This window comes from Rhinopithecus bieti, unplaced genomic scaffold (genome assembly GCF_001698545.2).
Source record: "Rhinopithecus bieti isolate Rb0 unplaced genomic scaffold, ASM169854v2 scaffold_2272, whole genome shotgun sequence".
Lineage (NCBI taxonomy): Eukaryota > Metazoa > Chordata > Mammalia > Primates > Cercopithecidae > Rhinopithecus > Rhinopithecus bieti.
The window spans coordinates 6,809,105-6,837,020 of NW_016804163.1; the positions used below are offsets into that span (position 1 = coordinate 6,809,105).

At 43.0% G+C, this 27,916-nt stretch overlaps 1 protein-coding gene across 7 annotated transcripts in view; it reads right to left on the minus strand.

The window, feature by feature from the left end:
- SERPINB8 (serpin family B member 8) overlaps window positions 1-15,980 on the minus strand; it is a 52,579-nt gene extending 36,599 nt beyond the window's left edge. For 3 of the 7 annotated variants that reach the window (XM_017867097.1, XM_017867091.1, XM_017867096.1), the window contains exons 1-6: window positions 15,839-15,980; window positions 7,438-7,615; window positions 5,975-6,112; window positions 4,098-4,215; window positions 2,241-2,383; window positions 715-867 (exon numbers count right to left, since the gene is read on the minus strand). In XM_017867097.1, coding sequence (XP_017722586.1) covers window positions 715-867; window positions 2,241-2,383; window positions 4,098-4,215; window positions 5,975-6,112; window positions 7,438-7,605 — 720 coding nt within the window. In that variant the 5' untranslated portion in view covers window positions 7,606-7,615; window positions 15,839-15,980. Of the gene's footprint in view, window positions 1-714; window positions 868-2,240; window positions 2,384-4,097; window positions 4,216-5,974; window positions 6,113-7,437; window positions 7,616-8,235; window positions 8,317-13,788; window positions 14,346-15,821 lie in introns of those variants that run through there. The other 4 variants (XM_017867092.1, XM_017867093.1, XM_017867094.1 and 1 more) reach the window with 4 other exon arrangements.
- Window positions 15,981-27,916: the final 11,936 nt, after the last annotated feature.

Consider the following 27,916-nt stretch of genomic DNA (forward strand, 5'->3'; position numbering starts at 1 on the left):
TATTCACAATAGCAAAGACTTGGAATCAACCCAAATGTCCATCAGTGACAGACTGGATTAAGAAAATGTGGCACATATACACCATGGAATACTATGCAGCCATAAAAAAGGATGAGTTTGTGTCCTTTGTAGGGACATGGGTGCAGCTGGAAACCGTCACTCTCAGCAAACTTTTGCAAGAACAGAAAACCAAAAACCGCATGTTCTCACTCATAGGTGGGAATTGAACAGTGAGATCACTTGGACATGGGAAGGGGAACATCACACACCAGGACCTATTATGGGGAGGGGGGAGGGGGGAGGGATGGCATTGGGAGTTACACCTGATGTAAATGACGAGTTGATGGGTGCTGATGAATTGATGAGTGCAGCACACCACCATGGCACATGTATACATATGTAACAAACCTGCTCGTTGTGCACATGTACCCTAGAACTTAAAGTATAATAATAAAAAAAAGAATAATATTCCAATTAACAATATATTTAGAACTCTCTCTTCTTAGGTTCATCAAAACTTGTCTACTCATATATGTATACACTCAACAGAAAAGCATGAACATATTCACCAAAAGACACGCAATGATGTTCACCCAGCACTACATGTAATATCCCCAATTGGAAACTCCTCAAATGCCAACTGGTAGATGGACATAAAGAAATGAGCTCAGCTGGACTCCACAGACACTCAAAGACTCATTGCCTGGAGCTTACCACAGCGAGGTCCGTGTCATCATCGGGAAGCAGAATGACCATGCTCAGCTCCTCTTCCACATACGGCAGCTCCAGGACCTGGGTGTGCACCTCGTCCACATATCCCATTTTAAATTTAGCCTCCTTAAACATCATCTGCACTGTCTTTTTTTCCTAATAGAAACATGAAGTTAAAATTAGATCACTGAAAAATGGGCATAATTTACTAAAAATAGGATACATCTAACTCACAGAAACTCTAGGTGTGTATAATTTCTGTTTCTGCACATTTATGCTGATAGATATAAAATCTTCATTAGTACATCTTAGTATGAATAGAACAAACTATTTTTCCAGCAAATCAACTATTACTGGGTGAGGAAAAAAAAAAAAACAGTTTGGTAAATGGAGAAGGACATAAAAATCTACATTATTCTTGGAAGAAGTTGTGTTTGCTTTTTTGAGAATATTCATAGAGAAGCTTTCTCATGGAAGCTTCCAACTAAAAATTATCTATTGAAATTAAGGTAAATATTCAGGCCCTTGGGCTGAAGGATCTGGTTGGAAAAGATGTACAGTACAAACTCAGAATTAAAGTTGCCCAGTTGTAGAATTGGTTTTATGGCCTTGGTTTTCTTGGGAAGGGGACCTTGAAGAGATGTGTAAGGTCTGCTGTTTTTAAAGCCTGCATCAAATATATTTTTAACTTTCATCTTTGTGCAATATGAAATTATCAGGTTGATGGATGTCAAATCCCAAGCTAACAACTATTGATACCAGTCATTTTCATATTCAAAAGGGAATGTAAAGTTAGGGCTTTACATCTGCTAACATTTTTTTCTTGTGTTCAGGATTGTATAACGTTGATTTTTAAGGGAATAAATAGGCATAGTTGCCACTGATATTGCAAAAAGGTATCTAACTAGCTATAGACAGTAATAGCATCATGCAAACACAATTCCAAGGCTTAGAAGAAATTCTCCTCCAATCCAAATCATATGACCAGAGATGGAAGATAGATTTGATCAAAGATGGAAAAACAAAACCATCAGTACCAAAATTAGTTTTGTTTCTCTCCTCCTTCCGCCATTGAAGACATACAGGAGGCATTAAATTCATTCAGAAAAAAAGCCAGGCACAGTGGCTTATGCCTGTAATCCCAGAACTTTGGGAGGATAAGGCGGGTGTATCACTTGAGGCCAGGAGTTTGAGACCAACCTGGGCAATATGACAAAACCTTGTCTCTACAAAAAATACAAAAATTAGCCAGGCCTGGTGGTGCACCTGTAGTCCCAGCTACTTGGGAAGCTAAGGTTGGGTGATCATTTGCGCCTGGGAGGTCGAGGTTGCAGTGAGCTGAGATTGCACCACTGCATTCCAGCCTGGGTGACAGAAAGAGACCCTGTCTCAAAGAAAATAAAATAATATAATTCAGAAATAGATTAAAATCAAGATCATGTCAAATACGTTATTCATCTTTCTAAAAGAATATTTCCTGTAATATTACTTTAAGAAAGTAGCAGTGTATCTGAAAACTCTTTCCCTACCTCATTGGTTTTAAAGAGCATTCCCCTTGTGTACTTTCTGTCAAATTGCTCATTCCACTTTCCCTTGAAATAGATGGCATTCACAAGGACCAGCTTTGTCAGGGGATCGACTGCCCCAGCATCCAGTACCTCTGAAATCTTACCTATAAAGAATATGAGAGTTTATTGCAATTTGTGGGAAACAAGCATTATTTTACAAAAATCCCTTTGACGCCTAAGGCAGAGGCTTGAGAGACAGCCTGGAGTTCTGTCTTTCTGGCCACCCGATGAATTGGGCAATGGTGTTTAGCAGTGTGGCATACACAGTGCATCGTTTGTGCTTAAGAAAAAAGCCTTGAAGTAGGAAGGGCAACTATCATTTTGCCCTCAATTTACGGATGTAGAAATTCAGGATCAGAGCATTTGCCAGACTTTTTGCCGAGTGCACACAGGTGACAAGTGGCTGAGTTGAGAACATCACCTCAGAGTCTTGATTCTGACTATGGGGTAGTCAACCTTGGCACTATCATATCCAAGCCTCACCACTATTGTCATCTTAAGCCAAATAATTCTTTGTTATGGGGGCTATCTTGGGCATTGTAGGATGTTTAGCCAGCAGCATTTCTTCCGATTTTGACAACCAAGACTGTCTTCAGCCATTATCCAATGGCACCTGGAGGGCAAAGCCACCCCTAGTTGAGGATCATTGCTCTATACATATATTCTAACCTCATCAGACAAGGAAAGGCTTCCAAAGGATGAGAGAACACAGACCTGGCAATGGGAGAAGGCAGCCTCTCTGAAAGGGGTGAATGGGGCAAAGGAATTAGGGGGATGGAATAGAGAGGCCCAAGTTGAGCTGTCCAGTGAGAGGGTAACAAGGTCATCTCCAATGTCCCCTCCAGCTCTAATATTCTGGGGGTCCGCCTAAGGGAAGGAAGGGTATAAGCAGCCCTGGAAGAGAAGTGACAGATATAGAGCAGTCGGGGGAAGGTGTGGAGAAGCTTCTAGATTCCTCAGGTGACAGTACTGATGGAACAACTAGAGAGACCACTGGGCAGATGACGTATGAAAACACGAAAGGCTCTTCCCTTCCCCTGGTAATTATTTTATTGGCTTTCAGTAGAACCACGGGCATTACTTCTGTTAGACACACAGTGGTTGTGACATAGACGTCGAATGGATGCAATAATGAGGGCTAGGTTGGCCCCTGAAACAACTGACTTAATTCCTCCACTGTTTACAAGTATCTAAATTACTTGCTAGGTATTTAGGATGCTTTAAAGGATGCCTCCCCCTTTTTCCCTACTGAAGTAAAGAACTGGCAGAAATATTTCTGGTGGGACGGAGTGTGGTCTGGGCAGGGAACACTGCAGGCTCCATGTTGCTGCACATCCAGAATAGGGAGTAAATTCAGAAAAGGCCGCACTCTGAGAGCAAATGTAGCCACGGCCAAGTTAAAAAGGAAGGAGAAGGCTGCAGATCAAACTACTAAGTTGTCCCCATGACCACGGGGAGGAGATAACATGAGAGCCCTCTCTAAGCTGCAACTTAATTGAATGCCATTCCATCTCCGAGCATGGAAGGGCCTCTCAGATAGAAGATTAACAGGATTCCAAGGAGGAACTATTTTCCAGGGATTTTCCAGCATGGTCCACAGGGGAGGAGGTCTGAGATTCAACATTAGTTTTAGACATTAGTACTTCATGATCTGGTAAGAAACGACAGAATTGCATTGTTGGCCTGCAAACTCAGCAATACACACAAACAGGCTTGTGGTAAGCAGGTCACAGTGGCAACCCCGTGGAGGTCCCATCCCAGCCAATCTCAGCCTCGCTGCGTAGTAATTCCAAATCCACAGAAATGAAACTGTCTCACCTTCAGTCTTTTCTGCCACCCAGTCATTTATATGTTTCCTGCACTCTTCTGTGTCTTCAGCAAAGGACAACTCCTCCAGCTCTGCCTGATAGAACTTCTGACAGGATTCTTTAAAGTCCTGCAAACACAAAACACTGAGTTTGGTCTCATTTGGTAAAGGCTCCCACAAACGCAAAAGCATTTTGCTTTCTCTTACTGTGTTTCTGCCATAAGTGCTTGGACAGGTCACACTGTACTTTATGGTACATGCGTGCAATTAACGAAAACCTATTCTTCCCTGGTACTGGGCAAAGTGCTTGGTTTGAGGAGGTCCACAGCCTGAGAAGAGGCAGCTGAGACACCCAGACACCCAGACACTGACAGGACATCATGAGCTGCCACTATCCACATAACAGCCCAGAAGCATCCTGTCAAACACTGCACTGACTTTAATACTGCTTCCCTCACTAGGCAGTCTAACACACTGTTACTCATTTTGCATCACCAGCACAAACTACAGTATTGTGGTTTGGGGTAAATGAGAGGCTTTATAAGGGAACTAGATTGTTAAGAAATCGTGTTGAACTGCAAAGAAGGAAATAGCATTTTAGATCTGGGTCATACGGTTGGTTGGAAGAATACAGAGCAAGGAAGGCCCCATGGGAATGGAGGGTGCTAGGCCTGGATCATAGTGTGTATGTGCAACTGGGTTCATACATGTGCGTGCATGTGAACATCTGTGTGCATGGGTGCATATGTGTGCTTGTTCACCTGCATGTGTGTGGATTGCATGCATGTGTGTGTGTGTGTGTGTGTACACATGTATGTGTGTTTGTGTGTATCAGGAAGGGGATTAAGGGAAACAGTGGCAGGGAAAGAGCCTTGAAATGTAAGTTGGGGTCCAATCAGAAAAGGCCTGTACCCAATACATTAAAACCCAGATAACTCACCTCACAAAAACCTGGCTTCAGATATAACGGGCCTGGAAACTGGCTCCCAGCCTCTGTCCATTCCATGTTCTCAAATACTTTAATTTCGGCCAAATAAAGGGGATATAGAGGGAAGGAAGAGACACGCCACCAAGAAAAGTAGAGGTGGGTTCCCTGTGTCCCCAATATTACAACAGGAGAAGATCAGGCTGAAGTTCAAAAATGAAATGGATTCACCAGGAAATTCCTGGATCCAGAGTCACTTTCTGAGGTAGATAAACCCAGAGCAGGCAAATTCCGGGAACAGCACCCAGCAGCTACCAGAACAGGGATGTGCTTGAACCTTAGAGGAGCCCTCTCAGAACCTCCAGCCAATAGGATGGCCCAGTTTGCTGTGATCGGTTCACTCATTTCCAGACAACATCACCCTGCACATTACGTGGCATAATTTTTGAACCTCACTGATTGTACTATGCCAGGCCTGACTAGGGAACCTTGGAATTATATGCCTAAGTAAATGGGAACTACTTAAATTTAAAACCTCAGTTTTATGAACAGATTTTCATTTTAGAAAGACAATTGTGTCAGTTGTAGATGCAATTCAGAAGACGGGGGCAAATGTAAGAGAATTTGAGAGGCTATCTCAGCAGGAGGCAGCCCAATGACCACACATGGGACTGGGGAGGAGCTCTGTACAGCACGTCGAATGATGTAGTCACTCAGGCATGGGGAATTAAGGGGGAGAAGCAGGGCTGCGTGCAGGAGAATTGACATATTGGGATTGATAACAGGGATGGGTGTATCAGAAACAATTTACAAAGGATGTAATTCAGAAGCCATCATAAAATCTAAAATTGTAATTTCAGAAGTGTAATTCCAAGCACATTTTAAGTCAGTACAGTTATACTTTACTTCTGTAGTCTAACTTATTTTCAATTTCTTTTTCATCAATATATGAATACTACTTACTGGAAGGAAATCACACGTCTTTTCTCCAAAGAGCCTGTTGGCAGTTCTAAGCAAGTACTGAGTGCCAGTTCTGTTAACTTCACTGAGAAGTGACTGGAAACCTTGGTGAATATTTCCATCCTTGTATAAACAAAGTGCCTGGAAAACAGAAACCAACACTGACTTTTAACACTGCCATTATACTCTCCCAAAGAGCTTCCTCCAAACAAACCTGTGTACTAAACAGATCACACAGGATCCTACTTCAAAAAGGTTTGGCCTAATTCTCTAGCACAGGGTTTCTCAACGTGGGCAATGTAGCACTGACACTTGGGGCAGGGACACTTCCTGGTCTCATATAAGCGTTGTAGGATTTTTGCAGCACTTCTGGCTTCTATCCACTAGATGTCAGTAGCACCTCTCAGTTACGGGATCTAAAACTCCAGGCCTTGGCAAGGGTCCCCAGGAAGGAAAAATTCACCCACCGACCCCTACCTCCCACCCACCAGTGAGAACCACTAGTCTAGCAAATTTATTCATCCCAGCAAGGCACTGTGCAATAATTCAGGGGGAAGGCAGAGCAGAAAAAAGTAACTGGGATGAATTACGACTCAGGTAATACAAACAAAAGCAGCAATAAGGCTAAAAATGTTTCATCTGCAATTTTACAGTTCTCCAGACCATATTATAAGTTAAACGTCAAGTCAGAGTGAGAATTAAGGTTGTTTCTATATCTCTCAATCACCTGCAGTCCAAAGCCTCACTCCTCCAATCAGTTGAAAGAAACAATCACAGAAGGATGTCAACTGGGGTCCCTAGGTGCATTTTAGGAGATTGTCTATACACCCCTGATATTGGTGATAAAGTGACATCCATTTGGCAATTATCTCGGATATTTTCACCAATAGTCAGAGAGCTGTTCCTAAAGTATTATCTCCCACCTCGTTTGTAGATAAGGTTATATATAATCACCAGTTTGAATCAAACAGCTTATATATTCCTCTAAATCACTCCAGAAGATATAAGTCTATGCTTGTATTACATTCCTTTCCCAGGATGCAGAATCATGCACTAAAAATAACCCACTTAACAAAAAGTTAATCTAGGCAGCTGCATGTCTATTTAAAATATAATGTTAGCAAAAGTTTCAAATGTAACAAGGTTGGAATATTTTGCCTTCTTGCGGGACAGAATGATAGTTTATCTTACTTATCAAAGGTGTGAATTTGCCAGACTGTACTGATGATCTGATCTAGAGAAAGTAACTCTATGGCTTGATTTCTCTCATAAACATCGGAGGAGGTGATCCGTCCAACATATTTCACCTTTCTACCTCTTTCTGCTCTTCTCCACTGCCGTGCTGCTCCCCCTTCCACCTCCAGCTCCACAGGCTTTCATCAGCTGGAGCAAAAGTACAGAAAGACAATTCGATGGAAGCACAGGGAAACATGCCATTCTCCTTCCTTTGCGACAAGCACACATACCTGGGACATCTGGGCTGCGGTGCTTCCCTTTGCCCCCATGAAGACCATGGCCAGGGTAGAGGAGATGCTCATGGGAGAGAAGAATACGTTTCTTGAGTTGTCCTCTTCCCCTAATATTTTAAATAAGCTGATGGCAAAAGTGCCATTTGCTTCACAGAGGTCATCCATCAGGGAAGGTCTGCATCAAAGGCACAGCACAGAAAAGCACATCAGCCAAGCCCTCCTGTGGCCACACATTCATTCGTCCCTGAGTCAGTAGACACTGAGGTGGTAAGTGGAATAACCACCCCCCAAAAGACTCCCACTCCTAATTCCCAAAACGTGACAACATGATCTTCCTTGGCAATAAGGACTTTGCAAATGCTACTCAATTAAGTATTTTGAGACGTGAGATTATCCTGAGTTATTCCAGTGGACTCAATGGAATCATGAGGGTCCTTATAAGAGACGCAGGAGGGTCAGAGTCTGAGATGGAGACATGAGGACGGAAGCAGAGGTCAGAGGGGTAGGGGCCACTGATGAAGGAATGTGACCTCCTTGAGAAGCCAGAAAAAGCAAGGAAACAGATTTTCTCCTAGAGATTCCGGAAAATAATATTGCTCTGCTGTACCATTTTGGACTTAGGACTTCCAGACCTGTAAGATAATAAATGCGTGTTGTTTTCAGCCACTAAATGTGTGGTAAAGGGTTACCACATCAATAGGAAACAAAAACACTGGTTTATTCATAAAATAGCCAATCTCAGGGCCCATGACTGGTAACCCTCTCAGCAACAGGGGCACAGACACTCTCCAAGACCTGCTTACTTGCTCCCTTGGTGTAGCAGCAGCCAAAAGGTCTTGGTGCAGACGGGTGTGGTGGTTCACACCTGTAATCCCGGCGCTTTGTAAGCCTGAGGTGGGCAGATCACTTGAGGTCAGCAGTTTGAGACCAGCCTCGCCAACAAGGTGAAACCACATCTCTATTGAAAATTCAAAAATTATCCAGGCACAGTGGTGGGCAACTGTAATCCCAGCTACTCGGAAGGCTGATGCCAGAGAATCGCTTGAGCCCCAGGAGGTGGAGGCTGCAGAGAGCCAAGATCGTGCCACTGCACTCCAGCCTGGGCAACAGAGTGAGACTCCATCTCAGAAAACAAAAAACAAAAAACAAAAAACAAAAAAAAAACAAACAAACAACAACAACAAAAATCTTGGTGCCAGGCACTGTTTTCAGCACTTTCCATTATCACCCAACAACGCAAGAGGTCAGTACAATTATTGCCCCACTTTAGAGATGAGAAGACTGAGTGAGGTTTAGTAACTCATTCCAGAACCCTCAAGTAGTCATAAACACCTGGAACCCACAGTTTGATTCCAGAGCCTGAATTCTTAATCATCACACAAAATCCCCCCATTGCTGCTAATTATCTTTCAGTTTAATGTCTATAACATAATCTATAAAGAATGTTCTCAAACTTATAAATGTAATTCTTTATCAATAAAAACTATTTCTGTCATCACGTCCTGTGAAAATAGCTAGATTCATTTCACCAAATGTGGAGAGTTTGTTTGAAATAGGCTGACCTAAAATATGGGGCTACCGGAAAGACAAAAATACATTACTTTTCAAGGTGACTCCAAAAAGATGTCCCATTTTCCCCAAGAGCTGCTGAAACTGGGTTATGGAGTTGCAAAGAAAGCCCATAGGTGTGGATATAAAATATGAAGCCCTCATCTGGTCATCGGGTGAGCACTTTTAATTAGGTGCATTGATTTTTGATTCCTCCTGGCTAAGAGAGTCTTAACATTCCCCTCAGCTTGAATAAACTTTAGACAACCCAAACTTGACTAAGTAAACAAACTAAACAGGCTTCCTCCTGCCTCTAGGCCCTTTCTTCCTTTTTCTTAAAGCATTTTATTTAGAGAACTTGTCGTTGTAAATTCTTTATCAGCCCCTTTGAGATGTAAATCTTTTTTAAATGCTTCTTGCTAGTTTTACATCCCAGAACAGGTCTTTGTTTACATCCCAGGACAGTCTTTCTCAAAGACCTGGAAGCCATCCCTTTGAAATGTAATTATCAAGAAAGATATCATCCCTATCAACCAGTTCTGTGGAAGGGAGAAGCCTAACGGAGGGGGGCACCTTGCTTGAAGTGCTAAAAAGCTATTACAGCTTACTATTAATTATTATAATTTTAGTACATTTTTTTGAGACGGAGTCTCACTCTGTCGCCAATTTTAGCACATTATTATAAGTCCTACGTTATTGTTCATTTCTATCAAAGCTTATAAAAACTTGGGCTATTATTTCACAAAATACTACAGTTCACCAACTCATCTCAAGTTCCCTGAGCCTTTTTGCTCTTACAATTGAGAACATTTGGGAAAATAAAAGGACAAATCATTATCTACAGTCTCATGATCCTACAGGATATTTTTTTCTATTATCATTTTTTTCATAAACATGTATAATTTTAACTGAAAAAATGTAAAGTCAAAACAAGAAAATATGCTCCAGTTTTGAAAATCAGCAAATGAGCAAAACAAAAAGTCCTGGAAACTATATCTAGAGATATAAATCATAGCGCATGTGTTCATTTCTATAAACAGATGGAGCCTCATCCAGTTTCCCAGTGGCCTACAAAGTGCCTGGTACAGCAGCTTTGAAACTGTATCCCTTTACTGGGGGTCTTGGATGGGTCTTCTGGGTCTCTTAGGGCACAAGAGGAAAGGGGAATTGAGTGGCTGAGAGAGGGAAGTGGGGAACAACTGTATTAACCAAAGTATCTTCACTGTTGGATGTTTTGGTTCCTCCTAAGATATTTTGCTTACTCCTAAGATATTTTTAAACAGAAGGGTGTCTCTTACTTAAACACAAAAGTGAGCTTATATTTTTTTAAAAGTGTAAAGGCAACACTCTAAATATAGAACAACAGTCTAAAGCAGTGCAAATTCTTTAAAGTTTAAAATAAATGTTAGTGCAGTTCAGAAAAAAACAAGTAGGGTTAGGGTTATGGTTAGGGTTCAAAAAACTAAGTAAAATAAATGTGAACCAAGAAAACACAATCATGGCATAATTTGCACCATAGTACTCTATACTTAATAGGTTGTTTATCATGGAACAAAATGTTCCGGTTCCTCACTATCCTCACATCATAAGGCCTCGCCAGAGCTTATACTAGGCCCTGCAGATGTTGGAAGGCAGAGGAGTCTGTGCAGGCAAGTCCCGGGGTCCCTCATGATCTCATCTTTCACTTGAGGACATTTCAGAGACTGGGAGGCAGAAAGGAAGTCAAACTTCATAGAACTGGGCCCACCAGAAGGTGGCACCAAAGAAACTTAAAGATGGAGAGAATTAGGTAAACTGGGTAAGACAGAGACACAAATAAATTTGGATTTGATCCAACCTTAGCATAAGAGCTTTGGACTCAGGGTGAAGCAAGCATGAACTTAGGTTGGGCTGTGTGTGTGTAGGTGTGTTTCATCATCCTGTCTGAACTACTGAATCAATAGTTTCAGTAGTTCTGAATGAACTGAACTATTGCATCAATCTCATCTTTACATTTTAACTGCTCTTAGTTGCAAACTGCTACTTCTGATTTCTTCCATCTTTCCTCTTCCTTCATCTCATGTCCCCACTTCCATTCCTTTTCAACACTCAGGTGCTGGTCAGTATGTGGCATTTCCCATCAATATCTACCCTGCAGCCACAGTACACATGCATGCACTCACATACAAGTGTACCCCCTTGGCCTTTGCCCAGGTCAGAAGTCAGGCAGGGCAGAAAACCAGGTAACAGAATGACTCTTCCCCCCGTCTTCCTCTCAAATCTCATTTGGACATTATAGCTTTTAGAAGGATTGGAAGTTTAAACAAAATGGATTTTACCCAATATATCTAAAAAGCAATTAATTTTAATACAAAATAATATTTTAGATGTCAATGCCACAATTAGATTATGATATAAAAAAACAGGAATCAAAAGTTTTATTTCCAGCCAACCAAATAAATTGCCATTAAACTAGTTTTCCTTTACAGGCGAACAAACAAGGACAGAGGCAATTAAATACTGTCTGCGGGACTCACAGAAAAAGTGAGAGTCAGCCTCAAAAGCAAGCCTTACGTTTCCAAGTACATGATATTGTTCTCCTCCTGGGAGCCCCAAATACCTATGAACTCCCTCCTCCACTCCCCCTCCCCATACAACATCCAAAAGTGAGTCTACTCAAAGAGCATTTATGTAAAATGTTCATTACCTGTTTTGGGAGGAGACAATGAAAAATAAATGCCATAATCCCTTACCAGAAGCTTACACCCTAAAGAAGACACACATATAGAAATGCATAGTTTCAAGTAGGTCAGGTGCTCTGGAACAGGATAATTTTCAAAGTACTAAGGAAGTCCTCAGAAAAGAAAAAAAAAAAAAAAAAAAGAAAACCACCTTTATAGAATCCTGGAAAGACCTTCCAGAGAAGCTGGCTGAAGCTGGTTTTAAAAGCTGGGCAGGCCAAGCTAATTTATAGATTCAATGTCATCCCCATCAAGCTACCAATGACTTTCTTCACAGAATTAGAAAAAACTACTTTAAAGTTCATATGGAACCAAAAAAGAGCTCACATTGCCAAGACAATCCTAAGCCAAAAGAAAAAGTTGGAGGCATCACACTACCTGACTTCAAACTATACTACAAGGCTACCATCACCAAAACAGCATGGTACTGGTACCAAAACAGAGATATAGACCAATGGAACAGAACAGAGGCCTCAGAAATAACACTACACATCTACAACCATCTGATCTTTGGCAAACCTGAGAAAAAACAAGAAATGGGGAAAGGATTCCCTATTTAGTAAATGGTGCTGGGAAAATTGGCATATGTAGAAAGCTGAAACTGGATCTCTTCCTTACATCTTTTAGAAAAATTAATTCAAGGTGGATTGAAGATTTAAATGTTAGACCTAAAACCATAAAAACCCTAGAAGAAAACCTAGGCAATACCATTTAGGACATAGGCATGGGTAAGGACTTCATGACTAAAACACCAAAAGCAATGGCCAAAAAAGAAGCCAAAATAGACAAATGGGATCTAATTAAACTAAACAGCTTCTAAAAAGCAAAAGAAACTACCATCAGAGTGAACAGGCAACCTACAGAATGGGAGAAAAGTTTTACAATCTACCTATCTGACAAAGGGCTAATATCCAGAATCTACAAAGAACTCAAACAAATTTACAAGAAAAAAACAACCCCATCAAAAAGTGGGCAAAGGATATGAACAGACACTTCTCAAAAGAGGACATTTATGCAGCCAACAGACACATGAAAAAAAATGCTCATCATCACTGGTCATCAGAGAAATGCAAATCAAAACCACAATAAGATACCATCTCACGCCAATTAGAATGACGATCATAAAAAAGTCAGGAAACAACAGATGCTGAAGATGTGGAAAAATAGGAATGCTTTTACACTGTTGGTGGGAGTGTAAATTAGTTCAACCATTGTGGAAGACAGTGTGGCGATTCCTCAGGGATCTAGAACTAGAAATACCATTTGATCCAGCCATCCCATTACTGGGGATATACCCAAAGGATTATAAATCATGCTACTATAAAGACATATGCACATGTATATTTATTGCAGCACTATTCACAATAGCAAAGACTTGGAACCAACCCAAATGTCCATCAATGATAGACTGGATTCAGAAAATGTGGCACATATACACCATGGAAAACTATGCAGCCATGAAAAAGCGATGAGTTCGTGTCCTTTGCAGGGACATGGATGAAGCTGGAAACCATCATCCTCAGCAAATTATCACAAAGACAGAAAAGCAAACAGCACTCATAGGTGGGAAATGAACAATGAGAACACTTGGACACAGGGCAGGGACATCACACACCAGTGCCTGTGGGGTGGGGGGGGAGGTGTGGGGGAGGAATAGCATTAGGAGAAATACCTAATGTAAATGACGAGTTGATGGGTGCAGCAAACCAACATGGCTCATGTATACCTATGTATCAAACCTGCACATTGTGCGCTCGTACCCTAGAACTTAAAGTATAAAGTTTTTTATTATTAAATAAAAAAGAAACAACCCAAATGTCCATCAAAAACAGAATGGATAAATGGATTGTAGTATATTAGTATAATGGAATACAGACCAATAAAAACTAAAAGAACCACAGCTATAAGTTCTTCTAGTTTTTGACGTGGACAATTCCCACAAATAATGTATTAAAGGAGCAAGCCACAGAGTAATGCAGTATTATTCCATACACATAAAGTTCAAAACCAGGCTAAACTAAATCATTCTTGATGCATGTGTACGTAGTGAAACTGTCAAGAAAAGCAACGTCGTTATTACCGTGAAACTCAGGAAGGTGGGGATACAGAGGAGAGGGAAGCGGATGTGATGAGGGAGGAGGGTGTCATCAGTCGGGAAACAGGCAGGGCCTCCATCGATGACAATATTCCAGTTATTAAACTGGGTGATGGGTTGTACTGCTGTTCTTTATAATTTAATACACATTTTAAATGTTCTTTTGTATTTATTCCATAGGTAATAAAACGTATTAAAACCACATATCAAAAAAATAAAAAATAAAAGCTGGGCAGGCATTCCATGGGTGGTGAAATGGGGGATGCAAATAATAGGCTGAGGAATTAGCAGGTGCCAAGAATGTGGCAGGAAGACAAAGGGCATTGTTTGTGCGGTGTCCCTGGAGTGGGTTTCCATGGTTTCCTGTGAGCCACGTGGTAGTAAGACAGGATGGATCCTTATGCCACATTTAGGAGTTTGAACTTGAGATTATGGTCTGGAAAGTCATGCATGGTTTCTAAACAAACGTCTTATATGAGTGCATTGGGGCTTTGGAAAGACGATCCGGCTCGGTATTTGGTCTGAAAAGAGGTTGGGGAGCTGGCAGGTAGGCCACGGTGGTCCATGGGCCAGGGACTGCTGGGGATTCTCTGAAATAGAGAAGTGGGGGCTGGAATTGCCAGGCAGAGTGACAGCTCACACAGGGATACAAAGCAGGAGGGTCAGGTCCCGAGGTGCCTAGCTGTTATAAATTCATACTTAGGGTGGGTCATGAACCATTGGAATTTTATATGAGGAGTCAGGTTGGAATGGGGAATATGACTTGTTTCATTTGAGATGTGTGGAACACACCATACCAGGTAAACCTGTAACAAAGACAGCCAAGGATGTTTGTAAACACAATTAGGGACTGGGGATGAGTAGACGGTCTAGAGCCAGAGACCTGAGGCCACCAGCATCCCGATTCCGAGAGGTACCATGAAAATGGATGAAACTACGCAGAATATCTAGTGGAGGCACAAGAGAAGAAATCCACCTATTTCTGGGGCATTTCCAACATACGGAAGTAGTAAAAGGAAGAGACAGAGGAGGGCGACGGAGAGAGAGCCAGCGCGCGGAAGGGAGACTTCGACCCAGCCATCAGGATGTGCTGGCAGAACTGGGAAGACGAGTCTGCCCCTCCGAGGGGACCCAGGGAAGAGGGCGCGGTCTACGCTGAGTCCGAGGCAGGGCTGGAGGGGCCCGGAGAGCAGCCCTGGGTGAGGCCGTTTGGAATGCGGAGGTCTCAGGAGTGGAGCAGCAGCCAGAGGACTGAGAGTGTCTGGAAAGTGAGGAATTGGTTAAAGTAACGCCGGTGGGTGGCTGCGACAGAGAGGGGCGTAGGTGAAGAAGCACCCACCTCCCAAATCCCGTTTGAGAGGAAGCAACCAATGAAGAAAGGAATATGAGAGATACAGAAAAATGAAGGCAGGGATGGAAAGAACGGAGGGAGGGGACAAGGAGGGAAGGAGAAGGTGCAACCAATATGCTGTAAGCACAGGGGCAGGCATGGGTGCCAGGGGAGCAGGGACTCGGCGCCTCCTCGGTCTACCCCAGGCGCCCCGGAAATTCCAGGCCTGGCCGCCAGCGCTCCCCGAGCCTCCTTCGCAGCCGGGGCTCCTCCCAGTCGCCCTACCCCGGCTCGCGCCCGAGCTTCCGGCGCTTCCAAACCCACTGCTCGCGTCACCCGCCGCTCCCACCAGGCAGCAAATCGCAGGCCGAGAAACAGACGCTCCCTCTCCAGGGGCAGCTTCCGAGTCAGGGAGGGTCTGCGCGCTCCAGCTCTCTGGGCTGGGCCCTCGGCCTGGGCCGGGTCTCTCGGTGGGGCTCGGGACCCCGGCTGGTGCCAGGGCGACCCCCACAGCCCCGCGACTCTCTTTCCCGGCCGCCTCCCACCGTCATTCCCCTAGTTCCTGCCCGCCTTTGCCTCGCTCTGAGTCCTGCTTTGGCCTTCCTCTCTCCCCCCTCTCTCCTGCGCTCCAGGGAAGAGGTGGCCGCCGCGGGAACCTGGGCACCTGCATGCCTGCCCCGCCTGGTACCTGGGAGAGGCCCCCACCTCCTGCTGCTGCTGCCGCTGCTGCCTCCGCTGCCGCCGCCGCTGCTTCGACTATTCCTCCTTTGTGGATGCTTCACGTCCGCCTTGATTGAGGGCAAGGCTTCCGGCAGATGACTCAGAACCGTTCAATTGCGCTGGCCTGTGCAATCCCCTAATTCTTTGGGCCTGTGTGGATGTCTGCGGGCACCGGAGAGAGGGCCAGTGACTGGTCCTTGGAGGGTGGTTGTGGAAGGCTTTGCTCAACAGGAGATTGGTTTGTTTTTCTGGGTTAGTATGTTCAGTATCCGTGTTTCGAGTGTGTGTGTGCAAGAGCACTCTCAAAGTGAGGACTTAACTTTGAAAATTAACTAAAGGCAAAATCAGAGGTTAAAGTTGCTAAAGTCAGCAGTTTCCAAGCTGTTTTGGAGTGACACCCATCAACACAAGTTTTGACACGCATCCCCAATGGATCGCTATGAATTTATACGTAATAATGTGCTCAATACTAATGTATTCTAAATGCTATAAAACATATAAACAAATTTAAATTTGGATTGACAGCAGTGATGGGGGGAAAGGTCTCAGGAAATGGACTGATTTAAATGGAATAAAGACAGCATTGGTTGTACTTACTAAACCTTGACATTTGATTTTCAGTACATATACTAATCATTCAAAGATATTTGATTGGAATCTAATTAGTAAAAATCTATCCTCTTGAAACCAGTTTTTAAAAATAATTTAAGTTTTGGCTGGGCGTGGTGGCTCACGCTTGTAATCCCAGCACTTTGGGAGGCCGAGGCAGGCGGATCATGAGGTCAGGAGATCGAGACCATCCTGGCTAACACGGAAACCCTGTCTCTACTAAAAATACAAAAAATTAGCCGGGCGTGGTGGCGGGTGCCTGTAGTCCCAGCTACTGGGGAGGCTGAGGCAGGAGAATGGCGTGAACCCGGAGGCGGAGCTTGCAGTGAGCCGAGATCCCGCCACTGCACTCCAGCCTGGGCGACAGAGCAAGACTCCGTCTCAAAAAAAATAATAATTTAATTTTTATATTTCAACAATTTGAAGCCCACCGAAACTATTCTTTTGGAAGATTTTATGAAGGTTAGAAACCTACATTTCCAAGTTTTTAAAGTTTTCTTATATGAGAATTTTAACATTTTTTAACAACAAAATCATACAATTATGGAAAAATACCCCAGGAGGGGTTCTCAAAATGATGACCCCAGACTCTTTCAAAAAGCAGTTCATTTCTCATTCATGGAAAAGATGCACATTTACCTGAAAGGCATTCAATTGTATTTTTTTCAAAAACGTTTGCTAGGCATTCCACTACCGACAGCCTCTTATCACAGAAAAGGTCAGCATAGCAGGGAACAGTAGCCTTTTACAAAAGAAAAAAAAATGCAAATGTGTAATTAATTACTTTCTTAAAGTACACTTGTTGTAAATGATGAGTTGATGGGTGCAGCAAACCAACATGGCACATGTATACCTATGTAACAAACCTGCATGCTGTACACATGTACCCTAGAACTTAAAGTGTGTATATATATATGTACACTTGTATGAGATAACAAGAAAGTCAGCATTTTTCAAAAGACTGATGGCTGCTCTCCTGCTTATTACAAAGTATTATAAAAGTTCTGCTAAAAAATACTAAAAAACTAGCCGGGCGAGGTGGCGGGCGCCTGTAGTCCCAGCTACAAGGGAGGCTGAGGCAGGAGAATGGCATAAACCCGGGAGGCGGAGCTTGCAGTGAGCTGAGATCCGGCCACTGCACTCCAGCCCGGGCGACAGAGCGAGACTCCGTCTCAAAAAAAAAAAAAAAAAAAAAAAAAAGTTCTGCTATTTAACATCCCAGGTTTTTGTTTTTTTAAACTGCAGTGATACCATCTGGTGGCAAGCATTCCTCGCAATATCTTGCTGAAAGTGAACGCACAAGAATGCTACTCTCAACCCTATTTTTCATGAAACAGTGCTCCTCAGTGTCTGTGTAAAGGTTCAAAGAACCAAGTTTTGGTTCAAACCCAGTTATCCTAGATCCCAAAGTCTGTGCTGTTCTGCTTCCAGAGAGGAACTGGGCAGGCTAAACAGGAATCAGAGATAGACATGGACACTCAAGTTTAGAACCTTACAGAACAATTTTGAAAAGTAATCTTTGCCACTTCAGGTTTATATTAAACCCCTACTTTTCAGAGGGTTCTTACTCTGGAAAATCTTTCAAAAATCTCAGCCCTAACACGTCTTGGACTGAACATGATTGGGATAAAAAGTACACAGGGACTATTTCTCAGAGTCTCAAGGCAAATGGTGGTGAAGGGAAGGTCTTAATCTGAAACATCAATACCACCAGGGTTTCCACTCTACTCCCACCATGGAGGAGTGGCCAACTGTCCCCTTGACTAGATTTAGCTTATCCTAACCCTCTGTTTTAAGGAAGGAAGTAGACCTCCTCCTTCCTCCTTCCCAGGACATAAGTGCATGAGTAGCCTTCGTTCCTACATCCTTAATTTCTTCACCGTTTTGCAAAGTCTTAGCATGTAAATATGCTCAGTATCTCACATACTAAAAACAAATGTGCTTTCTTTACCTTTTATACCTTGTAGCTACCACCTGGCTTTTTCATTTTTCCATTCACAGTCAATTTCTTTATAAAAAGTGTACCCATAGGCTGTTGCCCTTTTTTCACCGTTAACTGACTTTTGACTCCACCGCAGTTAGACATCCACCCAAACATTCTCTGAAATTGCTCCTGAAGGGGATACTAATCATCTTCTAATTGCCTTGGCCAAAAGATACATCCCAGGTCTTATTTGATTTTGTCTGTTGGCGACATTTAGTCCTTTCCTCTTTGACCTTCCCAGGATGTCCAGAGCACCCTTCCCTTCTTTCCTGACTCTTTTGCCTGGTATCCTGATTCCTTTCCTGCCATTCTAAGCCCTCTTCTTTTCACTGTAATATGATCTTGTATGACCTCCACTATATTCATAGGTTCATGTTTCAACTTTTATTTCTTCAAAATCTCTAACCTGTCTCGAGCCATAGATGTTACCTGTGTACTACTGGACATCTCTCCGAAACCTGGGTGTTTCCCTCCCCAGTTCTTTTAACTAAATGATCAAAAGTCCTGTTATTTCTATCACTTTTGTGTTCCTCCCATCCATGCTCTCAACTCCATCATGTCTCATGTCTCTCCTAAACAATTAATTTTCCTACCTACAGTTCTGATCCATGCCAACCTATTGCCTACGCTGAAGTTCAGGTAAACATTCCAATTCTAATTATTTTATACCTCAGTTTAAAATCCTTTATAACATCCTCTTATCCAAAAAGATAAATTACAAACTATTGAGCAAGGAGTGTAAGCCTTTTAACGTCTTGATTTCTCCCTTCTTTTCTTTAGAGCCTTAGCAAATTATTTACATTCCTTCATATCCTCTATTCATATACATGGGGTTGCTGGCATACAAGCTTGTCTTTCAAAATTCAGTTCAAATAATGTCTCCTGCAGGCAGCTTTTGCAGAGCTCTTCAGTTTGGGAATTCTGCTTTTAAAGATCCACATTCCTACTCTGCACCCCAAACCAATTAAGTCAAGATCTCTTGGGGGAGGGAACCAGGCCGCAGTATTTTGTAAAACTCGCTCAGTGATTTCCCTGTGGAATCCTAAAAGTAACTGTTCCCAAGAACCCTCCTCAGTAAGTCTTGGTGCAGGATTCGCCCCCATCTTTTCTCCATGACTTTGAAACCCCTCTCTCTAGTGGCTACAGACTCACATTTGAACTGTGCCCAAACTTACCTGCTCGGCCAGTTGAAAATGCCAAGGTCACTTCTCCATTGTGCATCAATTTCTCCTTGCTGGTCAGAACTAGATCCAGACTTTGGGCCCCACTTGGTCCATCCACTCCTTTTCCTCTTTGACCAGCAAAACAAATTAAATGATGAAAAATGCTTGTCTCCTCTGTGAAACTTACAGCAAATGTCTGGTGGTTTGAAGACCTTTACAAAGGATATAATTTGGCCCCTGGGAGTTTGGTTGTAAACACAGATATATCCCATGTAGGAAGCAGTGCTTGCAGGTGCAATGAGGCACAAGATAGCACCATGAGAACCATGACGTATCCAGGCCTGCAGTGGTTCAGATAGTGTGGATGAGGCACTGCAAGAGAGCGTCTGATGTGTCCACAGGGCCACGTCATGAAGTGCCATGTGGACTCTGTTGGTGGGGTTTCTTCGTTCCCTTGTGGACTATGGGAAAACACAAAAGGATTTTAAGCTAGGGAGAAACATAGTCATATTTGTATTTACAAAGATCCCTCTGGCTTCATCATGTTGTATATTGCAGAAGGGCACCATTGCCTGCAGTGAGATGTTAGGGACACAGAATGGGTGAGAGTTGAGGAAAGTTGAAATGAAGCGGAGGCAGGAGAAATGGACAGGAGGACATGGCCTTGAGGAATTCCCAGGACATAAATTTTGCATCACTTCTTGGACCATGAAAGGAAGAGGGAGCAGGAAGAATCAAAGATGAATCTAAGAATGAGCAAATCTAATTTTTCGAATAATGCAATGAAATGTGGAACTGGTCTGTTTTCCTAGTTAAGGAATTTGTCTGCAAGTCTATATTCATGAGGATTAATTGTATTTATTTTCTGAGTATGGACAATTTAAATGCTGGTCCCTAAAGGGAAACCTATCTCTCAGAGTAACTGAAGCCCAATTTCAGAGTGAGCCTGAACAGGCTCCCCACTCATGAAGCTTTCCCCCGGCCCACTGGGGAGGCGACAGGTAACTGATAATGTTCCAGAGTATATAATTCAGTGCCTCAGAAACTGTCCTCAGCCTCATCTTCTGTCTTCTTGCCTCATACCTAACTTCACATCTCTTCAGTTGGTACTGGGTAGTATCCGCTGGTTCTCAACTCCCGACTCAACCTTGACCTAGTTTTGTCTGACTCCCTTGGCTCCTGACTTTGTGGACCTCAGGAAGGGCACACTCCTCGGCTAGTTTCAGGTTGAGCTACCAGCGCCTCCAAATTAGACTTCCACTTGTCAGGAGGAAAGTAGAGTCCAGGCATAATTGGAGCTTCCTAGGGTAGTTTGAGATCTCTGTATTCCTTGTTATAAAATGAACAAATACTCCACCTTAAAGAGTCTCACGGGGCGGGGCACAGTGGCTCATGCCTGTAATCCCAGCACTTTGGGAGGCCGAGGCAGGCGGATCACCTGAGGTCGGGAGTTCGAGACCAGCCTGGCCAACATGTTGAAACCCCATATCTACTAAAAATACAAAAATTAGCCAGGCGTGGTGGCAGGTGTCTGTGATCCCAGCTACTAGGAGGCTCTGAAGAAGGAGAACTGCTTGAACCTCGGGAGGTTGCAGTGAGCTGAGATTGCGCCACTTCACTCCAGCCTGGGAAACAGAACGAGACTGTCTCAAACAAACAAACAAAAAGAGTCTCACTGGAATTCCAACGTATCCTTCAGTGACTGACCATATACTCCAGCAACAGTTAGTTACTTCATATATGCCGGCCACACCTCTCAATCTTCCATGAGATTCCTAGCAAGCATACCTGCTTTTGAGAAAGTGTAAAAAAAAAAAAAAAAAAAAAAAAAAAAAAACCTAAAAAACAAAAAAAAACAAACAAAAACAAAGCACACTTGCTTCAGCTAATTAATGCTAAAGGAACAAAGATAGCATCATAAAATGTAAGCATTTGAAGGAACCATATTGTTGATGCTGTTCCTTATATTTTGCAGGGGAGGATGTGAAATAGAGGTAGTTTGTGTGATTTTCCCAGAGTCCCATGAAGAATTCATGGAAGAACTGAGACTACAGTTGGTATGACCACATTCCCAGAGAACTGCTTTTTTCTGCCACACCCTGCAGTAATAATATTGTCATGAGACAATTGGATGGTGTTTCATTCAGTGATGGAAGAAGAGTTTAATTGAAATGAATAAATGTCAGGAAAAATTAATTTGATTGTGATAACACTTAAGGAATGGAGTGTTCACGCTCTAGGAAACGTTGGGCTAAATGATGAAGTGGAGTGTCCCTGTATGTGATCTTTGGTGCTATTTTGCTGTAGGTAAATTCCTATTTTTAACTTCAAATGTGCTGTGACTGCATTAGTGCCAATTTTTTTGAGACCGGTGTACCTATCCTATTGGGTACATTCAATTTACACAAGTACATTCTCTTTTCAGTTCTCCCACCACTTCTCTCTGTTCAAACAATTAAAACCTTCTTGACTATTATTTGGTTAGTCCTTTGAGTTAATGAATCATTTTACAGGATCTGCTTCAGACAAATTAGTACTGCTTACTAACAGCACAATCCTAAATTCTAAAGACTACTGAGTTATAAAGTGAATGTCTAGATCATCCAAAATATACTGGCTGTGGTTTGGGTATGGATTTTTGTCTCCACCAAAACCCACACTGCAATTTAGTCCCTGGTGTGCCAGTGTTCTACTTAGGGAGAGGTGTCTGTGTCATATAGGTGGATTCCTTGTGAAAGCCTTGGTCCTGTTCTCCTGGTAGTCAGTGAGGTAGAATTAGCTCTCATGGAATGAATTAGTTCCTCCAAGAATGGGTTGTTATAAAGTAAGGTTTCCCCCCGTATTTGGTCCCTCTTCACATATGCCTGCATCCCCTTTGACCTTTTCCTCATTGAACCTGCAGGTTCAATGCAGGTTCACTGCAACCTCTGCCTCCCAAGGTTCAATGTCTTTTGACATAGCACAAAAGCCCTCTCCAGAAGCCTAGGGATGCCAGTGCCATACCTCTTGTATAGTCTGCAGAACATGAGCCAAATAAGCCTCCTTTCTTTATGAACTACCCAGACTCAGGTATTCCTGTATAGCAACGCAAAACAGACTAAGACAATGCTTATATTAAAATGTCTAGATTGTTACCAAGACAAATGTAAGCAATGAAACATACATGTTGTAGAGCATCTGCTGACCAAGGGTATGGAGAACCCAGTGGACCTTAATGTGAAAAGCATTACATTAATATGCCTGGTATTGTATTTCAAGGAACTTATAAAAGAAAAAAGTCTCCTGATATGGCATTGCCTGGAAACTGCCATTAGTCCCTCAGTAGTGAATTGTCAGTTTCTCCATTAATTTGAAGGAGGTTAAGGGGAAGTATTAAGTAACAGAGTTTGGAGGCAATTAGAAAGGTCTCTTTGGTTTCTAAATGTATGTTTTTGTGCTTTGATTGAATGTGTTGCAGATAGCAAAGTTGAATGGGAGATATCCTGATATCCTGTCAGATTTTAGCTTATCAATAGAGTTACCATTGATTGTTGAAACAGTGTGAGTTCATGCCACTTGTTCTAGTGTCCTGTCTGGTTCAGCATTAATCTCAGAATTTTCAGTTTTTAGTGGAGTAGTTTTTCTAATATCTGCATTCCCTCAAGCCAGAATGTGTTTGGTAGACCCGCACTGTGGACTTCAAGCTTCTGCCACACTCTTTCATAATAGTATGAAAGCTGTTTATTCAGTTATATTAGGCAGTGTTCACTCTGCAAACAGAAACTACATCAGAGATTTGAAGAGAAGAGAATTAATATAAAGAATTATTAAGTAATAGATTTAAAAAAAAACACGTAATGGGAGCAGATATAGAAGGTACAAAACAGAAATGGTCATTTCATGTCTTGGGGTAAGTGGAAAAAATAAGAGCTAGATACTTAGGAAAAGACATATGCTATAGACTGTATTATGTCCTCACAAAATTTTTATGTAAAAGCCCTAACCCCTAAGATTATAGTGTCTGGAGATAGGACCTTTGGGAGTTGGTTGGGGTAAAATAAAGTCAGGAGGGTTGGGCCCTCTTGAAGGAATTGGTGGCATTAAAAGAAGAAGAAGAGAGAAATTGCTCTCCCTGCCATGTGAACATAGCTAGAAGGTGGCCTTCTGCAAGCCAGGAATAGAGCCCTCATCAGAAACCAAATCTCCTAGCACCCTGATCTTGGACTTCCCAGCCTCCAAAACTCTAAGAAATGCCAGTTGCTTAAACTGCCCAGTCTATGGTATTTTATTTTTATTTTTATTTTCTGAGACAGTGTCTCACTCTGTTGCCCAAGCTGGAGTGCAGTGGTATGATCTTGGTTCACTGCAACCTCTGTCTCCTGGGTTCAAGCGATTCTCCTGGCTCAGCCAGCTGAGTAGCTGGGACTATAGGCAGGTGCCACCATGCCCAGTTAATTTTTTTGTTTTTGTTTTTGTATTTTTAGTAGAGACGGGGTTTCACCATGTTGGCCAGGATGGTCTCTTAACTCCTGACCTCAGGTGATCTGCCCACCTCGGCCTCCCAAAGTGCTGGGATTACAGGCATGAGCCACCACACCCAGGCTGTGGTATTTTATTATATACACCTGAGCAAACTAATGTGACTGAATATCCCAAGGCTGATAGTCAGAGTTCTTTGAAGGTGTGGCTGCCACAGGAACATGTAGTCTGCAGTGGCTATGAAACTTGCCAGATGGCCAAAGCTGGCTTACAAGAAGCCATATGCCCTTGCTGGAGGGTGTGGGCAGGCTGTGGCTGGTCCGTAGAAGCAAATGTCTGGTAGGAATATAGTTGCCAGAAGTTGCATCTTGACCAAAGGCAGAAATGACCACTGTGTGGAGAAAGCATGCCCTGAGAATGTGGCTACAGATGACCAAGTGGGCTGAGTGCCTACATTGAATAATCCTCAGATCAGAATCCAGAAAGTGCGTTTCTACTGCTATCTTCTTATAGTGTCTCTCCAGCTCCCTCTACTGGCAAAGCCTAACACTGGGCCAGTCAGTCAAGTTCTTGTTATAGGATCCAGCTTTACTACCATAAAGTCCACAAAGGTAGATTTGGAGCTGATAAACAACAAATTGATACCTGGCACAGCAATGAATGGAGTTATCAGGCAAACCTGTCATTAAATTTGGGATGATAACTAGTGAATCTGTCTCTGTTCCGGATCCTCTCCAGAATCCTTCAAGGACAATATGTAAGGAATTCACTGATAAAACATTGTATGCTTGGTCACAAGTAGCTAGAAAAAGCAAACTACTTCCGGCCTGGCACGATGGCTCACGCCTGTAATCCCAGCACTTTGGGAGGCCAAGGCGGGCGGATCACGAGGACAGGAGTTCAAGACTAGTATAGGTGGGAGAAGAATTTTATGCTGCATTCCCCAACAGCCACTAGATATGCCAATCAGGTGTGCATGGTCCATGCTATGACCTGTGAGTATCAGATTAACGTCAGCTTGTGCAGCCAGCCCACAGGACTGGAAACCTCCCTCCAGTCCTCTGCCCCCTCCATTTCCTTCAACACAGAAGCTTCAGGTCAGGAAAGGAAAGGCCATCTTTCACATGCCGAAGCGCATCAGCTTCTTGAGGGGTGCCTCATGCGGGTACAGCCTGCATTTTCTCAGTCTCTAAACCACCCCCTGCTTTGGACTTCTCCTTTGCAATTGTGGCCCTGCAGCCCTCTTTGAGAAGAGGGATGCAAGAGCCTTAGAGTTCCCATTGATTGATGCATAGGAGGAGTGAAGGCTCTCAGGACCTCCATTCAGGACTCCTGGAGGGAGCAGCAATGCTTCCAGAGTTCATAGCACCCAGATGCACCTGACCTGAGGTCTGTATCCCAGGATGCTCATCCCTGGGTCCAGGATGATGTGCTTTTGGTGCCGGAAGTTTCCAAGTCCCACTTTTCAGATGGGATAACACAGCCAAAGAAATCAGACTTCATGTTAAAGAGAGACAGGTTTCTGGTCCCTACTCTTCCTGCACTATTCTGACAGCTGCCCTTCTGGTAGGAGCTGACATAGGCAAGTTTCATGATAACAAGAGGAAGAGATTACCCATGGCTCTTCTGGAGGTACCAGGCTTGTTTGAGTAATGTTCCAGTTTTTGGCGTTACCAGACATTGGATCCACATTCTACCTCATTGCCAGCTACAAGAACTTGTTCGAGTTACTTCTGAGTCTCAGATTCCTCATGGGTTTATTATCCCTGAGGATTAAATAATCTATATAAAATGTCCAATGCAAAGAAGGTGTTCAGTAAACATCTCTGAAGAGGTGAGATAAACTTTTTTCCCTAGAATTCAATTCTAAATGGAACTCACTTTGTGGCTGCTTACAAGAAACACTACACAGTGTAAAGGAAATGTCTTAGTGCAATTTCACAAAAGACATGGAGTTATTATTTGGGAGGGTGGACCTTTCGCTGAAGTGTAGTTGTTTTGATCATCTCATATTCACCTTGTTGGTGATGGAGGGATCTCCCCCACTAAATAGTAGGAGACAACCAGACACATAGCATGAGACACTGGACAGATGAAACTGGCAGCAGTTTATTAGTCACATCTGCTCACAGCTCAAGGAGGGAGGTCACCGCATGCCATGCAGGGTCACAGGAGAGTTGCATTTGGGAATAGAGTGAATCAGCAGGGGCTGTGGAAGGCAGGCTTTGCAATAACAAGAGGAAGAGGCAATTCCTGGATCCTCCAGATGTGACAGGCTTGTTTGAATAAGTTTCCAGGCTGGAGGGCAGTGAGCCAGGTTGAGACCCAGGTGGGGTAGCACTGACTGGCTGATAGGGGAACTTAGAAGGAGGAGGAGGTTTCCTGCTCAGTGGGTGAACAGGGTGCACATATCTGACAAGAGCAGGGGACTGCATGGCCAGGCCTCTGAGGCCCTGAGAAGCCCATAGATGTCAAGGCAGCACACAGATTTCAGGCCTTACAAGACAGAAATAAAATATTGAGTGATAACTCTTCAAAGAGAATATGACAAACATAATTTTACAAAATGCTCTAGGAACAATATGCATATTGTTATCTCTATGTTTTATGATTTACATGGCTAAAGTCTGATTATATTTCTATAACAGATAAAACCATTATCATTCATTTTCATAATTCACTATTGAAATGATTTGATTATCTTCATGCCAGGAAAGAGAAAAAAAAAAACCACCTTCCTGTTTGGATAGTTAGAGACTACTCCATTTACACTCCCCACTCCCACCTCTTACTGCACTTGACTGGACTACCCGCAAGGCAGTGCAAAGAGGCACGTGCTTCCTTGAGGAACAGGGCGCCACCCTGTGGCCCCTGGCTGTAACACTCAGAGGCTCTCTGCAGTGGGAGAATCACATGAGCTGATTATTCCCCACCTTTCAGAGCTCTTTCCAAGTCCAAGTGATGGGCAGAGGAGGAAGAGGAATGAGAGTAGCAAACCCGGCAACCTCCGATACTCCCGCTTTCCTCTCTCAGCCCACATACAACGTGGATGTTTCCTTATAATCTTCAGTCCAATTCTCTCCCTGAAGCTAGGTAGCTGGCTTTGGTGCAAAGGGAAAAGTGGGCCAGTTATGGAAAGAACATATGGGTTGTGTCAGTGAAGTTCTGAGGGTTAAGGGTCTTTCTGGCTGAAAGGGGGTTGATGGAATAAGTCTTTTTTAGCTGTGCCCTAGAAAACAATATAACCCTCCCTATTCAATCTAAATCATCAGTGTGTTCCCTTATCACTGATCACAGCAGTTGCATTTCAAGCCTGTAACACAAATGGCCACAGAAAGCTTAACTTCCTTTTCAAAAAATATTTCGAACATAGAACGACATGTGATGTTTACCCATGAAGCTGTCTCAGACTACATTACTGTGAACAGAATACATATAATCACCTCTGCCTCCTGATAGCAAGTGTAAATTTTCAGAGAAAGTGGATAGTTGTACATTTGAATAGGCTTGTGACCCACTGATCCCCATGAAGGCAAACTATGATTAAAACAGAAACATCCGGGAAATTGGACTGAATTCTCACTGGTCTCGGTTAACTGCTCTCTCACCCTCTGTGCCAGCTTCTGAAGAGCTGGAATAGAGGTCGCTGCTGAAAATTTTTTTCTCTCTTTCTTTCTCTTTCTTTCTTTTCCTTCCTTCCCTCCCTCCCTCCTTTCTTTCTTTCTCTTTCTATTTCTTTCTTCCTTCCTTCCTTCCCTCCTTCCTTCCTTCCTTCCCTCCCTCCTTTCCTTTCTTTCTTTCTTTCTTTTTCTTTCTTTCTTTCCTTCTCTCTCTCTCTCTCTCTCTCTC